Consider the following 19,032-nt stretch of genomic DNA (forward strand, 5'->3'; position numbering starts at 1 on the left):
CCAGACCCCCATTGGCCTCCAGCCGCCGAGTCAGCCGCTACACGGCTGACTGACACAATGTCTTGGCCTCCCCCTAATAAACTTTCTAAATACGCCACTGTGTGTAGGTTATGTTGGTCAAAAGTTGTTTTTGTATAGTAGCAGGTACCGGTAGCTGTTTAAACAGACAAAATTATCAGATACTAAAGATATCACCACCTCACATTGATACAATGAATAGCCTATATTGATGTTTCTTATTTTTGCTGTTTTGTTTAAGTGCTTCAATGGCAGCTGACTTTGATCTTTTGATCTTTTTCTGCCATCCTTGTGCGAATTATTTGTGTATATTCAAATTGTGTTTTGTAGATTTTGGTTTATTTACCAACAGAACAAAATAAACTTTACTTACCTAACACATAATGCTGTTGCAGCAAAGTGTGTAATTTACTGTATTTGATCGTTATAGAGTATAAACAGGCAATGCTCCAGTTCAGTTCAGATGCACATTGTATTAGTTTGGTTAAGATTGAAATAAAGAAGAAAAATGAGTTAATATTCTATAGGTACAGTACATAAAAAAAAATAATATAATCCTCTCTGTTTCCAGATTAGATTTCATTGGTTACCATGACATGTAAAAATCCACAATGAGTAGTGAAACTAATCAACCCACTCAAGAATTTGATCCAAATGGATCTGTGATGAAAGAAAGTGACCTTTCTTCTGTCACAGAAGATGAGGATGTTAAAATGGAAACCACGGAAGAAAGTTGTGAAGACAATAAGCCAGAATCTGAAACAAATAACACAATTAGTCAAGAAGCTGAAACACCTGATGAAAACCAGCAATCACATGCAGAAAAAGAACCAGAAAAAGAAGCACCACAAGTTGAAGCAGTAACAACAGAAAACAGCAAGATTGTTGAAATTGAGCCAGAAAATACTGATGCTAAATCTGATGTGATTGATGCTGAGGAAAAAAACGAACAGGAAGTGGAAAAGCAAAACGTTGAAGAGAGTTCAAAAACTGAAGACAGTGAAAAAATGAATCATGAAATCAAGGTTGGTATGTAAATGTATGTGCACATAAAATGGTACCTGTATTCTAAAATGTGTGTTTACATCAATGTACATTGCAAATTATTTTAAGATGGATATAGCATTGGTACTGGAACAGACAAAAACAGATAATTGCATAGTCAATTTGCCAAGCTTTTAATCAAAGTAGGTGATTGTCCGAGTTTTGATTGTATCTGATTATCTTATGGTTTGTGATTGAGGAATTAAAAAACAATTTATGCAATTAACCGGCAGGTGATTAACCAAGCTTGTCTGTAGTCATTGTATGTTTCAGGACATAGCCTAGTTTATTTACATCAGGCCATTAAGCTCCTTGATTTTTCCGGCGGTATGGCCTATCAGAGCTTCTTCCCAGCTGTCAAATTCTCTTACCCGGCAGCCTAAATAAAAAAGTCAGTTAAATTTTGTGTTTTTGAAAATCCTTTAATTGATGTCATGTTTTCACTCTGGTAAGAATAACAAAAACAAAGCCCTAAAACATATTTGCACTTGTATTTAAACGCACTGCTTCCCAAGTAGGTGTACAACTAGTCTTCAACTTTTTATAGGTCACCCACTCACCGCTAAGGCTTTCTGCAAAATTTTATCAGCAATAATTCTCATCAGTGTGAGAGACTTTGCCTTGTTTGTGAAAAAAGCTTGTGAATGGGAGTGAACCGAAAAAACGTTTCACCTACAAACGCTGTTGGATAAAAAGATTGAAATATAAACAGATTGGAGAAATGACAGAGTCGAGAACTAATTTCACCAAACACATCCTAAAAGTAGCCAGACGCTTTAGCTGACCAATTTCTTGTGTCATTGTTACTTTGCTGCACTTACTCTATTTCCACATTTGTCTTGTAGAATTCTGAACATCTTTCCACTATTGACGCCAGTGCTCTTGAATTGATGGATGTAGATGATAGTTGTCAGAAAGATGCGGAAGAAAGTGGTCAGAAAGATCCTGAAGATGCTGAGGAAAATGCAGAGAAAGATGTGAAAGACACTGACAACCTTGACGAAAGCAAACAGAAAGAAAAAGAAGATATGGAAGAATCAGAAAAAAAGTTAGAATTAAAACGTAAGAAAATTTGAAACATTATAAATTCATGTATGAATTGTATATATATTTTATGACTTAGTATTCAAAATTTAGGCCTATTATTATTGAATTGGTAGTTGGTAGATAGGATGGTACAGCAGAAGGTGCTCTTTTTTCAATCATGCAACGCTGGTTCGACATCCAACTCATCAACAGACTTTCAAAAAATACAGCTCTCTACTCAGAATATAATAAGTTTGGTGAATGGTGACTGGTGAGCATAATTGCTGAAGGAAAGTCAAAGAAAAGAATAAGGTCACCATATTCTTGTTTGTATCCAGGGATTAGTATATCGAAATTTTTGTTTGCTGCTCTGCTTGGTGTCAAGTATGGAGCCACGTTTTACTATCGTGAATTAATAATATTTAATATCTTTTCAGGGATTATACCGATTTACTGCTTTTGCATATTTTTCAGGACCTTCTGGTGATCTACCTTTTAAGGCAAAACAGTCTGTAGAGGTTTTAGAAAGTACAGTAGTAACTTTATCTGATGTAAGTACTAAGTAGTACCGTATATTAATTGCAGCCTTACATTATACAGGAAAGCGTGGAAGATTGCCACAAAGTGAAAAACGAACAGCCCAATCACCATCTTTTGTCGGAACTAGACAAAAATCGAAACGGCCACGCAGGTATCTATAATAATCGGAAGGGCCCGTTTCGACGAGTCCGATTCGGCGAGAGTCTTTTTCGGCCAGTGCCCTATTCGGCGAGTTTTTGAAAGGAACTTATCGGGTACCGTAGCCTAATTATAATTGCCGTTTTTACATCGTTTTAACGTCGCCTAACGTTGAAATCGTGCAGAAAGGAATAGAAATAAAATGTTTGAACTTTTAAATAAAAATTCGTCATGTCAGTTCAGTTGTATTTATTTCTGACCATCATATCAAAAACAATACACGTCAACATAGCAAAGGTAGAAGCGACAAAACGCGAACGTTAAAACCTGCTTGAATTCGTCATGTCAGTTCAGTTGTTTTTATTTCTGATCATGATATCAAAAACACTACACGTCAACATAGCAAAGGTGTAGAAAAAGGTAGAAGCGACCAAACGCGAACGTTAAAACGTGCTTGTGACCGAAGTAAGTTAGAGCCATTCCATTATAATACAACACAACGCAACCACTAGGTTTCAGAATAAGATGGTTCAAACCACCGAGTCCCGGGCGGGCCACGCCCGCCGGACATTTCAGGAATTAAAAAAAAATCAATGCAATTTTAAGTCCCAAAATTTCTGTAACCATCTGCCACCTTCTGATACTAGCCTACTTACCTTATTCGCAGGGTTCTGTCGCCATATTATAGGCCCTACTAGACCTACTAATTAAGCGATTAATTTTCGTCAATCATTGCCATTGCTACATTCATGCAACGTTAAACAACGTTGATTCGCCGTTAAACGAGCAAAAGTGTCCAGCCGCGTTGTTTGTCTGCGCAAACCTGTGAGGAACTTCATTCGCGGCAAAAGTCTGACAGCAATTTCAAGCCAAGCAGCCGGCGGCCATCGCCGCTAAGTAGTGCTTGAATGACCGCCTGTGCTACCTTCTCCGTCGGCCAAGTTTGGCCGCCGGTTTCTTCTAGCCAATTATTTAATTTCGCAATAGAATGATCGTGGATTAAATGTCGAAAATATGTAGTATCAAAGAGTGACGCAGAATCACGTCAGCGCATCATAGTCACTACTGTTGTATTGAATATATCCAGCTGCGATCACCAGCGCTGTAAGTCTTGTTTGCAATTCCCGTTGTTTATTTTAACGAAGTGTTAATCCGAAGTGGTAATTTACATCAGCTGGCAATATTGTCGTTTTTATATCGATTCAATGTTGTCGGACATTGAATCGTTGTTAAAAAGGAGAACTAGGTTAGTTGACATCCCCGGGTAAAACACGTGTCTTCATAGTTGAGAACGCTGTGGGTTAGTGACTTCACACCCTCAATGGTGACATCATAACGGAATAAATGGTCAGGTTTTATGAAAGGTGGTATGCAGTTGAAACAATTTACTGAGCTGCGAGCAGTTAAAACAATTTAGGGTCGTTAGATGGTCCCGCAATACCGGATTACAATCCCGATAAAGCATTTAATGCGTGGTACAACGATTCTATTGCAGGACGTCGCCCAGACTTCAACAACGCTAAGTGATCATTTTAACATTGTTGCAACTTTAATGCTATTTACTTGTGCTATCGTTATTGTATTTTGGCCTCCAAGCGCGCAGATTTGGCCGTCGAGAAGGAGCTCTCGGTAGGCCACGATGGCTGCCGGAAAAAAACACGAGTTTTAAGGCCTGAATTTCCACTGCTTTTACATCGTTTTAACATCGCCAGATGTTAAATCGGTGTAAAAACTGTAGCATTGTTCTTCAAAGGAGTAATTTTCTCTCAAACGACGTTATCAATCGATTTGTGTTCGTATTTAAGCAAAGAAGAAAAGCAGCTAGTTTATCCGAACATCACTAAACTTGCCAAGCTGTATTTGACCTTGCCGTGTACTTCATGCGAGGCGGAGCGATCTTTTAGCACACTGCGAAGAGTGAAAACCTACTTGCGAACGACCATGACGCAGAAACGTCTTAACCAACCATGCCTGCATCATGACCGCTCACAAAGAAGAAGTTGATGTACTTGACAAAGACAAAATAATTGCGCAGTTTATCTCCGAAAGCACTGTTCGGAAAAACACATTTTTTGTTTAACTATGCTATGGAGCGCCGTTTGTAAAAAAGTGTTTTATACCTTTCGTTCTTTTCCCCACTATGGGCTTCTCGGGAGCTGAATTGCCGTAAAATCGCTTCTGCGTTGCATTACAGCATCTTGTTTCTTATCTGTGCGCCCGCTAGGAGCGACTTATCGTATGAACCCACCGATGTATTGTGTGTGTGTTATCGTGTTGTATCAACAATAGTAATGTAATTATGGAACTAGTACAGTATTGCAGTTTTCGTCCCGCAACCCGCACATACCAATCACAAAAAATATGCGGAACTGAATTACCAGGACCAGACGTTGTTGCGTACCAATTATATTTATTACTTGTTTCCAAATCGTGTTAGAGGAGACATAGACTTAAATGTAAAACTAGGCTAGCCCAACAACCTAGCAAAATCACCCTTTTGAAAAACGCACAAAATAACCTTTATGACGTGACAGTATGTGTTCGCCCGCCCAGCTATTTTGAAAACTCGGCGCTTATGATTCAAACATAATTATGTTGTAGCTCTCAAAAATTGAAGTCCATCAATAAAAAATTTTCAAAATCGGACAAGCGGTTACCGAGTTAGATACTTTTGAATTTTTGGACCGTCACTAGGTGGCACACTCTTCTGTGTAACCAATTTTTGATTTTAGAGGCTATGCTCAAGCTAGAACAATGGTTGAACTGTCTATTCCACCATTTTTGAGGATGCAGAATCCACAAAAGGCATTGTTTTTGGTCTAAATCAATTATTTTAGGAGTTATTGGACTTTTTCAAGTTTTTGGGCAAACCCCGAAAACCCCATGTGGGAAACGAGATACAAGAAAAAAAAAACTTTTGTATGGTTGTTCATGAACCATATTAACTATTGATAATGTAATAAAGATGACAGTTCTATCCTTTTCATTTTATTGCATTGCAAAGTTGCTCTCAAAAAAAGTTGCTCCATAGGTTTCCTTTATCTCCAACCGAAAGGTATTGCTTGGCTACCAATTTTCTCAATATATATTAGTTCAAAATTCAAATATTTCAGAGTTATTGACTATCATAAGAGAACCACTTTCACTCATCATCTGTCAAATATCTCACTGATGTGTTAAGCTTTTTACACTTCTCAGCATACTTGAACACTTACAATAAGTTCTGAAAAATATCAAAACATAACAAATTTAGCCTATGCGCAAGGCCTTTCTAACCTAACCTTAAGTTGAAACTATATGAGAACAGCAAATGGCTGGCAACACAACAAACTAATACACCTTTGCAACAACACTGAATGTAACATGTTTATATTATGACATTAAAGTACCAAATGTTGCTAAATTGCTCATATCTCACAATCAATTAAGATGCTTTGTAATTTGCGTTTGGTTAAGCATCTTTGACTCCAGGTAGTAAGTAGACCAGTAAATAACAATTAGGCACACTGGCACTTATTTAAAAAAATTTTTATGCATGGATATGATACTATTAGGCTATTTTGCAATTTACTTTCATTACAAATGTCTCCAATAAATATAAAAAGTGAGCCAATTTTACTGTTACCGGTATGATCTATGATCCAAGACTCTGGAGTGCAAAATGATTATCGCTACCATACCAGAAGAAATCAATTTACCAGTTCACACAAATTATGACAATATCAGCTATTAGGTGAAGTGCTTTTGCCCTTTTGGAGGAAAGGATCATGAGCTGCCGGTATGAGATTTCAACATTTACTATCATTGGGTAGAACTGTAATCAGTGATTGCAATCAACATGAAACGATAAATTATTTTAGTACCGGTACGGTACTGGTATATCATCGATATGATTAGAAACCTCACAGACTATTTCACCCCATATAGATTCAATTTGAATTGGCTTACTCAATACTCAGGTTCATTTAATTATTTGTTACTATTGAAACATTGGTATTGGTAACTGGAGATGCCATAAAAACCATACTGTTTCATGAGCTACCGGCATTACTCCCAAAATATTTGTATGAGAGGCATCTGTTGGGCTTTTAACCATATCTGTGAGGTGCTTAAATAAACTACATTACCGCACTTTAATTTACATTTTATCGAGCACGTTTTAAGAACATTGAAAAGCATAGCTTTCTAAAATCATAATAAACAGACACAAATGGCACAATTTCAAAGAAAATATTTTCAGAATAAATGATGCCAGTTGTTAGCCGAAATAATAAATTCTTCACCTATATAATATTTGTTAATTATAGTTTTATGATGACCATGACTATGCTGTGTTCAGAAACTACGGTATTCAACCGTTGCTGAAAGAAAAAGAATCATTTATCTTGATTTCGAAAGGCTATACCAAACCGTTCTCACAATGATTATAATTATAGTCTTATTACAATGATATCCAAAACAGACCTCACAAAAGAAAAGAGACTCGATCGAGCTAAAATTCAGATGAACAAAATGAGGTCAGGAATGAAGTCACGGGGACACAGGAGAAATCATTTTCTCAGATGAAAAATTGTTCAATGTCGAAGCAGTGTGTAACCGACAAAATGATCGTATCTTTGTTAAGTCTTCTGCAGACATTCCTGACTCCATGAAAAAAGTTTTCATGCGCCAGAAACTGTCTTCTGTCATGGTGTGGGCCGCTGTCTCCAAAACCTGGAGGTCTCCCCTCATTATTGTTCCACAAGGCACTAAAGTTAACATCAATTCGTACATTGAAACAAGTTTGACTCCTGCCCTTGCAGAGGCTAAGAAACACTTCAAAAGGAAGCCATACACATTCCAACAAAACGGTGCGCCATCCCACACGTCCAAGAAAACCCAGGAAAAGTGCCAGAACCATTTTCCTCATTTCTGGAGCAAGGAAGTTCGGCTGCCCTCATCACCAGACCTGAATCCAATGGACTTTTGTGTTTGGTCCATTTTGGAGGCAGATGCCTGTGCTTCATCCCATGACTCAGTTGAGGCGTTGAAGTGCTCTCTCAACAAAGCATGGGGCAAAATACCCGAAGAAACCCTACATAAAGCGGTAGGGAGTTTCAGAAGTAGACTTGAGCGTGTTATTCAGGCCAGAGGGAGACAGATTGAATATGTATGATATATATATAATATATAAAACTTTGTACGATTGTTAGTTACTGTCTTGGCAATACACCGTTAAAATATTTTGCGATTTTATTCACTATTTACAGAAACATTACACTTTAAAGCACTCCAAGGACTTTGTCCGCACCCTGCAAATGCCACAACTCATCACTCTGTAGTCTGTAAGCATACCGTACTGCACTGAACAAGTTTTTATGATGCTGTAGGCTATAGAGTTGACTTGAACAAAAATTTAAAATGTTGTTTTTTTGCTGCATTATAGTTCTCAATATTTAGGATATTTATAACAATGCCATCTGTGATGAAACAAAGTTTTTATTGAAATAGCAGTATACATAAAGAACAGAATTTGATTTGAATTTTACTAATCAAAGTTCAACATCTGCAGCTTGTATTGCAAAAAGGGTAGAACTGTCATCTTATATTACTTTCTCTATAGTTAATATGGTTCAGGAACAACCATACAAAAGTTTTTTTTTTCTTGTATCTCGTTTCCCACATGGGGTTTTTGGGGGTTTGCCCAAAAACTTGAAAAAGTTCAATAACTTTTAACATAATTGGTTAATAAGACTAAAAACAATGCCATTTATGGATTCTGCATCCTCGAAAATGGTGGAATAGACACTTCAACCATCGTTCTAGCTTGAGTATACCCTCCAAAATCAAATATTGGTTACACAGAAGAGTGCGCCACCTAGTGACGGTCCAAAAATTCAAAAGTATCTAACTCGGTAACCGCTTGTCCAATTTTGAAAATTTTTTTTTGTTGGATTGCAAATTTAAAAGACAGTAATATACCAAAAATGCAGCAAAAAGTGGGATACCATAGTTGCATATTTTTTGAAAATTTGTTGTATTATAATGGAATGACTCGTTATTGTGTTGAAAGAAATTTGGCACGGTCGCAACACCTTAAGAGAAATTTAAGATATGAAGGGAAAATAAAAAAAAGAAAATGTTACAAAAAAAAAATCATGTTTATGTCTATAAGTTAATACTTTTGAATAGTTAAAATGATTAGTTTGGATCAACAAATGTGTGGCCTACAGCTTGGATTGAAAGGAAATTATCGGGTACCGTAGCCTAGTTATCCCGACCAGCAAAAATTTGTTCCAAGAACCCAGTTAGCCTAACAGTTCATTTTTACATTGTAGTAACAGAATGAAAAGGCTAACCAAATGTGTGGCCTATCGTTTTAACGTCGCTAAACGTTGAAATCGTGTAGAAAAGGGAGCTTTTGCTGACTAGGATACGTTGAAACTGAGAAATATTCACAGAAGCCTTTCGATTTGTTCCAAGAACCCAGTTAGCCTAACAGTTCATTTTTACATTGTAGTAACAGAATGAAAAGGCTAACTAAATGTGTGAACTGTGGCCTATCGTTTTAACGTCGCTAAACGTTGAAATCGTGTAGAAAAGGAAACTTTTGCTAACTAGGATACGTTGAAACTGTTAGGCTAACTGGGTTCTTGTAACAAATTTTTGCTGGTCGGGATAACCAGGCTAGCCACACATTTGTTGATCCAAACTAATCATTTTAACTACAGTATTCAAACGTATTAACTTATAGACATAAACATGATTTTTTTTTTGTAACATTTTCTTTTTTTTATTTTCCCTTCATATCTTAAATTTTTCTGAAGGTGTTGCTACCGTGCCAAATTTCTTTCAACTCAATAACTTACTTCGGTCACAAGCACGTTGTAAAGTTTGCGTTTTGTCGCTTCTATCTTTTTCTACAACTTTGCTATGTTGACGTGTATTGTTTTTGATATCATGATCAGAAATAAAAACAACTGAACTGACATGACGAATTCAAGCAGGTTTTAACGTTCGCGTTTTGTCGCTTCTACCTTTGCTATGTTGACGTGTATTGTTTTTGATATGATGGTCAGAAATAAATACAACTGAACTGACATGACGAATTTTTATTTAAAAGTTCAAACATTTTATTTTTATTCCTTTCTGCACGATTTCAACGTCAGGCGACGTTAATGTCTGCGCGACGTTCGAACGCACGTGGGCTCGACACAGCTCCAGAGCACGCGGCTGTGTCTCGGCGAAAGACACTTAACGGCAAGCCAAAATAAGGGGAGCAGCTGACTCGAAACTATATGTCACTTCGCTGCTTCCTGTCGTTTGTTGTATCGCATCTGTGATCGCAGTGTACTGTATGTTATCGCAATGGGCGCAAATAAAAGCATGATTATTATTATTATTATGTTAAAACGATGTAAAAACGGCAATTACAATTAGGCTACAGCACCCGATAATTTCCTTTCAAAAATTTCAAAAACTCGCCGAATAGGGCACTCGCCGAATAGGACTAGCCGAATCGGACTCGCCGAATAGCAGCAGACCCTATAATACTGTAATTTACACACTAGTCACAAATTAACCTTTTTATGGTCGCATCTCACAAAGCGTCGCGTCAAAACTGGATTCATACATTTTTGTGTTACTTGGTTGTTGCATAAAGTAGAAATGCTTGCAGAAAACTTTTCCGTCAACTACTGAGCATCTATTGTTCACAATTTCTTCTTCATGTGCCAATGATCGGACGTGCGTAGCGATGAAATCAGATAAGGCATTAATTGTTGTATTGGTGATGTTTTGGCTTTATCACTTAAAGCAAATATGCAAAGGCCAGATTGACACTTTCTGGCGTCGGCGGTTTATGTGTTGGTCCACTTCGCCCTGTGACTATCTTGGCCTTGTGTCGTAACAATTTCGGGTGGAGGTTGCTTTATTGATTAGACGATTGGCTAATGGTTAGTTTCGGTGTATTTTGTTAACGCAACATCATTAAACCTTTGTGCAAAAACCTATCATCATCATTCATCAACCTATCCGAAAGTGTCTATCAAATGTATTGAAAGTTGGTGAAATATGTTTATTTCAACATACGTTGCCAATTATTGGCGTCGATTTTTTACTGAAGTAAGCCAATTCCAGGGGGGGTGAGAATTTCCAGCTAATTTTGAAAGCAATTTCTAAAAGTTGCCGATTTTCAGCCTAAACGATTATAATGCACTATTTGTGATGTCTGTCTTTCGCGATTGTCGTGCAAAATTCTGCGCATAATTTAATTTGGCTGTAATTGCGTAATTTTGACCTAACACCTTAGAAGACACACAGCCTTCTAGTTTGGCGCTGACAATTGCCGAGGTAATAGGTAAATGCTGAAGTAGCCTAATCGTACAAAATATGAATTGCGTCGACAAAAAAAGTGCTAACGGAAATTTCGAACGCGGAGTTAATTACGGAAACCCAGTTGGCAAATCAACTCTTTTTACAGTGATTCAACATCTGTAAATGTTAAATCAATGTAAAAAAGGGCTAATGTCCTCCAACAATTGTTTAACTGAGGCGAAAAAACGTGTCCAGTAGCGGAAAGGAAAATTGTAACTCGCTATATGTGCGTCGATATCGTTAAAAACAAGTGTAGCCTTGAAAGATCAAAACAATTGAGTTCAAACTAAACTTGGTCAGCGAAGTGCGATGAAGACTCCCCATGACGTTCTTGAAGCAGAGATACTCGTAATGAGTAAGAATTCAATCGAAAAGTTATTTGAACTTTCATTCTTCTTAAAAATCATTCCAATAATCGAAAAAGTTAGACTACATATTTGCCAAAAGTCGTAACAGACTTTCCAGACAAGCTCGTTACTCAACGATAAACGAGCTAAAATTACCATAGCACGATCAGACTCGCAACCTTTGTTACAAGCCAATTGACGAAGCCGGCTGTTTGGAATTTGAACAAAGGTAGCTTGTGCATTCGCGTAACCAGCGCAAAACCGGCAGTTTTCTTACCAAGTTGTTAATGTTAATATTAACAAAAAACCGAGAGACCCAGACATATCTCGCTTCCCTATGTCTTAGACCCGAAGGGGCGCTGCCCCACGTAATCGACGCCTATGTTGCCAATAGCTAGACACAGATAACAAACCAAGACATTTGACATCCTATTGACAACGTCACCTTGACTTGACGTACATTGATATGTTGACATTTAGACGAGTTGTGTTTACCTGTATTTGCTTCACTAGCTTTCATGCACCATTCGTTATATGCTTATTATTTATTAATAAATATTTGGTGCTGTTGCAATCATCCATTCTCCTAATAAATAATTTTTATTCAAAATCATTAAGGGGACACCGCAACGGTGTGCTACTATTCGGTGAGTCCGATTCGGTGAGTTCCTAACCTCTAACCCCTAACCCTAAAACGGCAATGATAATTAGGCTACGGTACCCGATAATTTAAAAAAAAAATTGAAAAAATCACCGAATATGGATCGGACTCACCGAAACGGGCCATTCCGACACCGCAAAGTGTGCTAACTGCTAACACCGATATTTCGTGCTCCGATGTCACTGGTATGTACAATTGAACATCCAATATACCGGTATATATATGAAACCAACATTAAGATGGTGGATGCACAAAATGCAACCTGTCTAAATAAGCATTTTCATCATAGAAATTCACTTGTAATTGAATCACATTCTTCATGTTGGCACTATTAATATCAGAACATCATGGAAAAGCTATTTTGTGGAAGAGGTTGTGAACTGATTGTGTATTGACAGGTATGACAACTCAGCCTCGCCCGTAGCCACCCTAACTCCAGCTGGAGCCAAGCAAAAGAAATCGACTTTGTCTCCTGTAGCGGGAAAATTGAAAAAAGATTTTCCTCTTCCTGGATTCTCTGGGAAGCCACGGAAACCCGAAGGTGGCGAACAAGATGTTGTTCATGGGACTCCTTACTATGCTAAAGGAGATGTGCTGGCTGTCAGGAATGAAGATGGTGAGTTTGCTCATTGAAAGTCGATTTTAAAATTAAGTCTCGAATGTAAAAATGGACTGAAGTAATGTGAGCGTGTAAAGTATGTGTTACCACAAGACATGTAGCACAGTTGCTATTTTGTTGGTTGTTGTCTTCGGTCATGGTAGAAAATTGTCCCATTTTGTTTTGTAGGAGGATTCTATTTGTGCATATGTCCAAACAACATTTTTAACACGAGCAAGCCATTTAAAGTCCAATGGTTGGACAAGTGTGACGAGCCAAATTTTTTTAAAAGATCCTACTTTGATTATCTGCACGTGAAAAGTGTTCTGTATGCCGGGGTCGTTCTTAAGAAGCTGGATAATAATCGATTAGAATTATCGGAGGTATGTGTATGATTTCCAACTTAATGTATTTCTTAGTTTGAGCCTTTGGGGTCGCAGGTCTATCTTTTTACTGTCCTAGATTGGCAATGTTTCCTGAAGTACACCAAAAGGCGACTACGGAGCAGCCAACCTTTGAAAAATTACTGTATAATATTGATCTTTGTTGTCTGTGAATGGGGATGAATTAAATCCATCGTCAAATCATGATTTCCTTATGATAACTCTATAGGTTCAAGAGAAGAAAATTAACCACCGTCTAGAAAAGTGTCTTCGAGGAGAGGAGGAGATCTCGTCAGATTCTGATGTGGATGAAGATGGAAAGAAAATGACCAATCTCAAACGGGCTGCTAAGCAAAAGGAACAGAAAAAGACAACTGGTTTGTTTTAGCAAAATAAATTTGACTTTGTTATTTGTGTTCTAAGTTTTTATGACTCTATTAGACTTTCCTGTTTGGCCAAACCTTCACGTATAGTTCTATTACGAAGACAGTACAAAAACTGTGAATCGTTTCCATGTGGTTCATGTTCGCAAACCATCAAGTTCCCAATCGAGATGTTTTGTAATTTCAAATCTGTGCGTTATGCATCAATACTTTTTACCTCCAGTTGCAGAGAACGATGACGATTATTCTGAGGAGGAAGACATGCCTCTTTCCACCATGACGCCCAAAACATCTGCTCTCAAAGCTGCTAAGGTAAATTTTTAAGTACTTTTTAATCTTCGAGACTACACAAATGTACCAGTATTTTCCTTACTTATTTTTGTACGATTTGATAATGCTCGCATAATGGTAGTACTAACAAGCGCATTCAAGAAACACCAAAACATTAAGCAGCATACTTCGAATCGCTTTCGTCTACCTTTAAACTGTAAGCCTCAACTGCGATAACCACAAGCGCACTTGAAAACAAACATGATGATATATAATTATTTGAAGACCGTTGAACCAGTGAATGGCTAATTCGGCATGTTGGGTTTGAATCTTGGTAGGATACAGTTTCTTCTTTTTGCATTGTTAGTGGTAGCCTTTGTCAGTTCAAGGCACCAGTGTAGATAAAGTGTTGCTTTTTCGCTGTAAATGATGGTATGAGCATCCTCATTCGTACAACAGCGTACCACTGCACTACATCAGTAATGCGCAAATATTCCACCACGCATATCGAATAATGTTCAATACATTTTGAGCTAATATTTTTAAGTTGTTTGTTAAAAAATGTTTTTGATGTAATCAGCGAAAGTCTTCAAAAGATGTCGACAGCACCCGCAAATTGGGAAAGATTCAAATTGGAAACATGCCAACGACAGGGGTGAAGCGGAAGTCCCATAAATACGAAGTCGGTGTATCTGGTCCGAGCATCCGACTCACCTCTCCGAAACCTTCGCCCTCCGTAAGTTGTTTAGATGTGTTTTTTTAATCGCCACTTTTTTTTGATTCAATTGCGCACTGAAAATATAGCCATGCACGGAGAAATCCCATTGCTAATATTTTTATTTAATAAAAACCGAATTTTTCTGCGATCAACATGACCTCCATTCATTTTTTAAACTGAAACAGGTCAAAACTGGTGCATCTGGATCAACAACAAGACCCCGTGGCCGACCAAGAACTAAGCCGGTATGTAGTTTTGTTTTCTGTGCATCACAATACAGGCTCAGGACTAAGTTATTACGTGAGGTGTTGTTATTATGTCGCATTTTGATCACCGTTTTTCTGTGTTGTCACCTCACAAAAATTTTTTGTCGCTCACTTTTAGTCAGGACTTTCCATTATGTTTCTGCTCTGTAACTTGTACCACTTGCATACGTTCTAGTGATGATTTAGTAGCGGTCTATGCTTGTAGAATGTTACAGGATACACCACAGTTGATTCCCTTGAAAACCGCTAAATTTTAACCAAGTTGAATTATGATTATTTTTTTGCATTTGTCGTATTAAAACGTTCAAGGTTATTTTCTACAAAAAAAAAGTTTTTTTTTTTTTGAACGAGAAACTTAAGAAATAACATATTTTTTCAACCGAATCACAATTGCTCTTGATTTAAGTCTGTGACTAGTTGTCTGTGAAGTCATTTGTATTATTTGAAGGACATGTCTGGAAAAATAATTGGCTCGGACGCCGATGGTGCAGTCAGATACATGATAAACCCTGAAGCGTTGGAACAAATTCAACCAAAGACTCACAAAAGCAATGCCAGCCTTGTGCCAAACCAAGCCATTGACGTCGTTGCAAAAGATCCTGCGTTTGATTTAAGGTAGATTTCGTACCCAATTGTTGTTATGGCCACCAAACGTTAAAACATCGTAAAGATACGCCCAGAGAATGTGTTGTTTTTTCACTGATTACTAGTATTCAGTCTAGATCCGTCGGGGTAGCGTTTGGGCACTATATGCCTGAACAATCGAGTGTGTTGTCTTATGTTCTCATACAGACTGTAATTCCAGACAATCCGAGTGCCACTTGCCAAAAGACAAACTTGCGATCCGGGCCGCTATACTACAAGACGTTGATAAATTGGAGAGTTTGGTATCTGATGTTGCGAAGTTACCGCAGGTTCGTACTGTTCGCAATCTCTTTTCAAAGACTAGCCTGTCTTGAAGTTAAAATTTGAATGAAACGCTTCAAGTACAATCGACTGCATGCTTCTTTGTATTGCTTGCTAGTGGGTTCGATACCCCACCTGGTTGCAATTACATTATGATATTAAATTTATGAAAGGTTTCAGAATTTTTTTTCAGCTTTGCAATCGACTAATTTGTGATTTAATTGTAGCAGCTTTACCCTATGACTTCCTAGTTCTCTCACAATGTTACTCCAACCACTAAGATAAAACTACTGAAATAACTGCTCGGCATAACCAGATGCAACATTTAATTTTACGGTTTGAATTTAATGGTAATTCATCATCACCATCATCCAAGTTCGGTTTTGGTCCTACTAGCATGGGTGGCTAATTCCTTTCATGCAGCGATCGTCTTCACCACTTTTTTCATCTCATTCTGTCCAATACAGCTTGCTTTCAGCAATTGAAACTCCCTAAAATATGGCGTAAAGCTTCAGTGATGGCTATTCTCAAACCAAAAAAGCCTGCCGATGACACCAAGAACTATAGACCAATATCTCTCCTTTGTGTCCCATTTAAACTCCTAGAACGACTGCTTCTTTTACGTCTTGAACCTATCATTCAACCTCAACTACCGAAGGAACAAGCTGGTTTCCGTCATGGACGATCTACAGTTGATCAAGTTGTGAAACTCACTGACGACATTGAAGATGCATTCGAACATCGAGAGAAAGCTGGCCTGGTACTGGTTGACCTAACTGCAGCCTATGATACGGTATGGCATCGTGGACTGACTCTCAAGCTTCTTCGTTTTATCCCTAGCCGTCACACAGTTCGATTCATTTTGGAGATGATCTCTAATAGACGCTTCACACTTTACACCAGTGATGGACAGAGTAGTCGACCTCGCTCTTTGAAAAACGGCGTGCCTCAAGGATCAACCTTGTCACCACTGCTATTCAATATTTACATCAGCGACCTCCCCTGCACCAAGTCAAAGCAATATGGTTATGCCGACGATTTAGCCCTACAAGCCACTAATAGAATCTGGTCCAATGTAGAGCACTCACTGGAGTCAGATATGAAAAGAATTTCGGAATACTTAAATACGTGGAGACTGCAACTCAGTGCTACAAAGACTACCGTCAGTACTTTTCATCTCAATAATCACCAAATCGACAGGAAATTGAAGGTCGAAGTCAATGGTTGTCAGTTACCGTTCAAGAATCAACTAACTTATCTCGGGGTGAAACTGGATAGGCAACTGACGTACAAGCAGCACATCCAAGGCCTGCGTGCAAAAGTAACTGCACGCAATGGACTTTTGAGGTGCTTGACCGGCACAACATGGGGGGCAAAACCATCTACCCTCCGCATAGGTGGCCTGGCGCTTGCCTACAGTGCCGCGGAATACGCAGCTCCGGCATGGTGTCGCAGCAAGCACACCAAAAAATTAGACGCCTGCCTGAACGAGACAATGCGCATTATTACTGGATGTTTAAAACCAACACCACAGCAATACCTTCCAGTGCTGTCAGGTATCCTACCCGCTAATGTACGCAGAGAAGCGCTGGTGTCTTCGTTGGTAAATAAAGCCTGTGCTGATCCAAACCACATATTACACGATTGCGTATCCACTCCCTATGTCCCAATCATACAACGCCTACCATCACGGCGCCCTTTTGTCAGGCATGCTGCAAAACTCCAGCTCGCTGATTTCAGCACGTCAGATGCCTGGTCCGAGGAATTGAGCACTGTGCCAAAAATAAAGTCTCGCCTCGTTCTATTCGATGTCTCTCCTGCCTCTTCACTCCCACTTGGTTCTGAACTTCAGAGAAGGGAGTGGGTGACACTGAACCGAATAAGAACGGGAGTTGACCGCTTCAATACTTGCTTGACACGCTGGGGCATAAGGGACTCTGCTGCTTGTCAGTGCGGTGCGACGGAGCAAACAGCTAACCACATCATCTTTGGGTGTCCCATCTATTCCCCTCCCAATGGAATAACAGGCCTCCGCACACTAGACGATCTGACGAAAAGTTGGCTCCAAGTCCTTCCATTCGGCTGACCACAAACTTTCTGCTTCATACGAACGACGACGACGAGCTTCCTACTGCAATCCAACCTTGTCTGCCATACCATTCTCCAGACAGACAAGGTTGGACTGCACGCTAGTTTTTCTTGTAAATTGTACTTCTACTTGTTTCTTCTTTTTGAGACTCGTTGCAATTCTTGCATTGGTAAGTCATAAGTTGTTGTACGACTACGACTGGAGCCTTTGAATTGGTTTGAAAAATGTTTGTAATTGCTCGGTCACGCAATTAAGAAATGAAAGTTTAACTTCTTTCACATGGCTACCGTTGCTGTTTTAGCTTCGAGGAAGTACCACAGCCGTAATTCTTGGCGGTCTGTGAATTAGAGATTTCCTGACATTGACCCACTGTTTCCTTATTAGCTTTTAAATGACAAAATGCCATGCAGCAGCAAAATATGTTCCGTGTTGCTTGAAATTCTTACATCATTGCGCTGCATGTTTGGGTGCTTTTGCCATTATTGCGCTCTGTTTAACTCCAGTTCTAGGATTGATTTCCTAAACCCTTGGCCTGCTTGTAGCAGAAACCACAAACAATTACACATTTTCCACGTCGAATGTTACCCATTCCTGATATAAAATAAAAAGCCTAAAACGAAATTTCCTTGCTAAGGCGAAGCCATCAGCTTATATCAACCATGTGGTCATATTTTTCGTCTGTTTCTCTGCAGTTGCTGTGCAAGAGCCGTTCCGTAGACGTTTCCCTGACTGCGCTGCATTACGCTCTGAGAGGGAGCAACGCTGGGGTGCTGCGGTCGTTGTGTAACGAGCTGTCACGGTTGAATGACTTCACTGTCAACCAAGGCGTGGATCCTCCAGCGATGCTTCGAGACTCTTCTGATGCTCAGTGAGTTGCTGTTGCGCTTGGTTGGTTTTTGATATGTCAGGTTGTTACTTTGTAGATTTTTTGTTCCTGTTTAACCAATTTACTTGGAAATAATTGGACTTGTTTTCTTAATCATTGTCGACTTTGGTTTTAGATTATAGCTTTTCTTGTATTCAAACAACAACACGAAAGAATCAATTTTTATTTTCGACTTTTCTTCATTTAGAAACGGTTTCAAAGGGGAAGAATTGTCAGCAGTAGATATAAGTAAAGGTCTCAAAGAAGGAAATCACGCTTTCTTGAAGGTTGGTCAACCGTTACATACAAAACATCTTCCATATCTTGAATTCGCTGTAGTGTATACCCAAACTGCACTTGATGAAATTTTTCCGTCTTATGTGTGTTCAAATTATCCTTTACCTTCAAGATCTTTTTTGAAATTA

The 19,032-nt window shown here is 38.7% G+C and overlaps 1 protein-coding gene across 2 annotated transcripts in view; it reads left to right on the forward strand.

Annotated features, from left to right (window-relative positions):
* The first annotated feature begins 595 nt into the window (after window positions 1–595).
* Window positions 596–19,032, forward strand: part of LOC145783911 (poly [ADP-ribose] polymerase tankyrase-like) — a 38,533-nt gene continuing 20,096 nt past the window's right edge. Inside the window, exons 1-13 of one of the 2 annotated variants that reach the window (XM_082595671.1) lie at window positions 596–1,043; window positions 1,908–2,124; window positions 2,689–2,779; window positions 12,528–12,745; window positions 12,917–13,110; window positions 13,340–13,487; window positions 13,717–13,805; window positions 14,344–14,499; window positions 14,667–14,726; window positions 15,196–15,362; window positions 15,553–15,661; window positions 18,435–18,610; window positions 18,816–18,894. In XM_082595671.1, the coding sequence (XP_082451797.1) occupies window positions 630–1,043; window positions 1,908–2,124; window positions 2,689–2,779; window positions 12,528–12,745; window positions 12,917–13,110; window positions 13,340–13,487; window positions 13,717–13,805; window positions 14,344–14,499; window positions 14,667–14,726; window positions 15,196–15,362; window positions 15,553–15,661; window positions 18,435–18,610; window positions 18,816–18,894 (2,118 nt within the window). In that variant the 5' untranslated portion in view covers window positions 596–629. The remainder of the gene's footprint in view (window positions 1,044–1,907; window positions 2,125–2,688; window positions 2,780–12,527; window positions 12,746–12,916; window positions 13,111–13,339; window positions 13,488–13,716; window positions 13,806–14,343; window positions 14,500–14,666; window positions 14,727–15,195; window positions 15,363–15,552; window positions 15,662–18,434; window positions 18,611–18,815; window positions 18,895–19,032) is intronic. The other variant, XM_082595672.1, reaches the window with a different exon arrangement.

Source organism: Aplidium turbinatum, chromosome 15 (genome assembly GCF_918807975.1).
Source record: "Aplidium turbinatum chromosome 15, kaAplTurb1.1, whole genome shotgun sequence".
NCBI classification, from domain to species: Eukaryota; Metazoa; Chordata; class Ascidiacea; order Aplousobranchia; family Polyclinidae; genus Aplidium; species Aplidium turbinatum.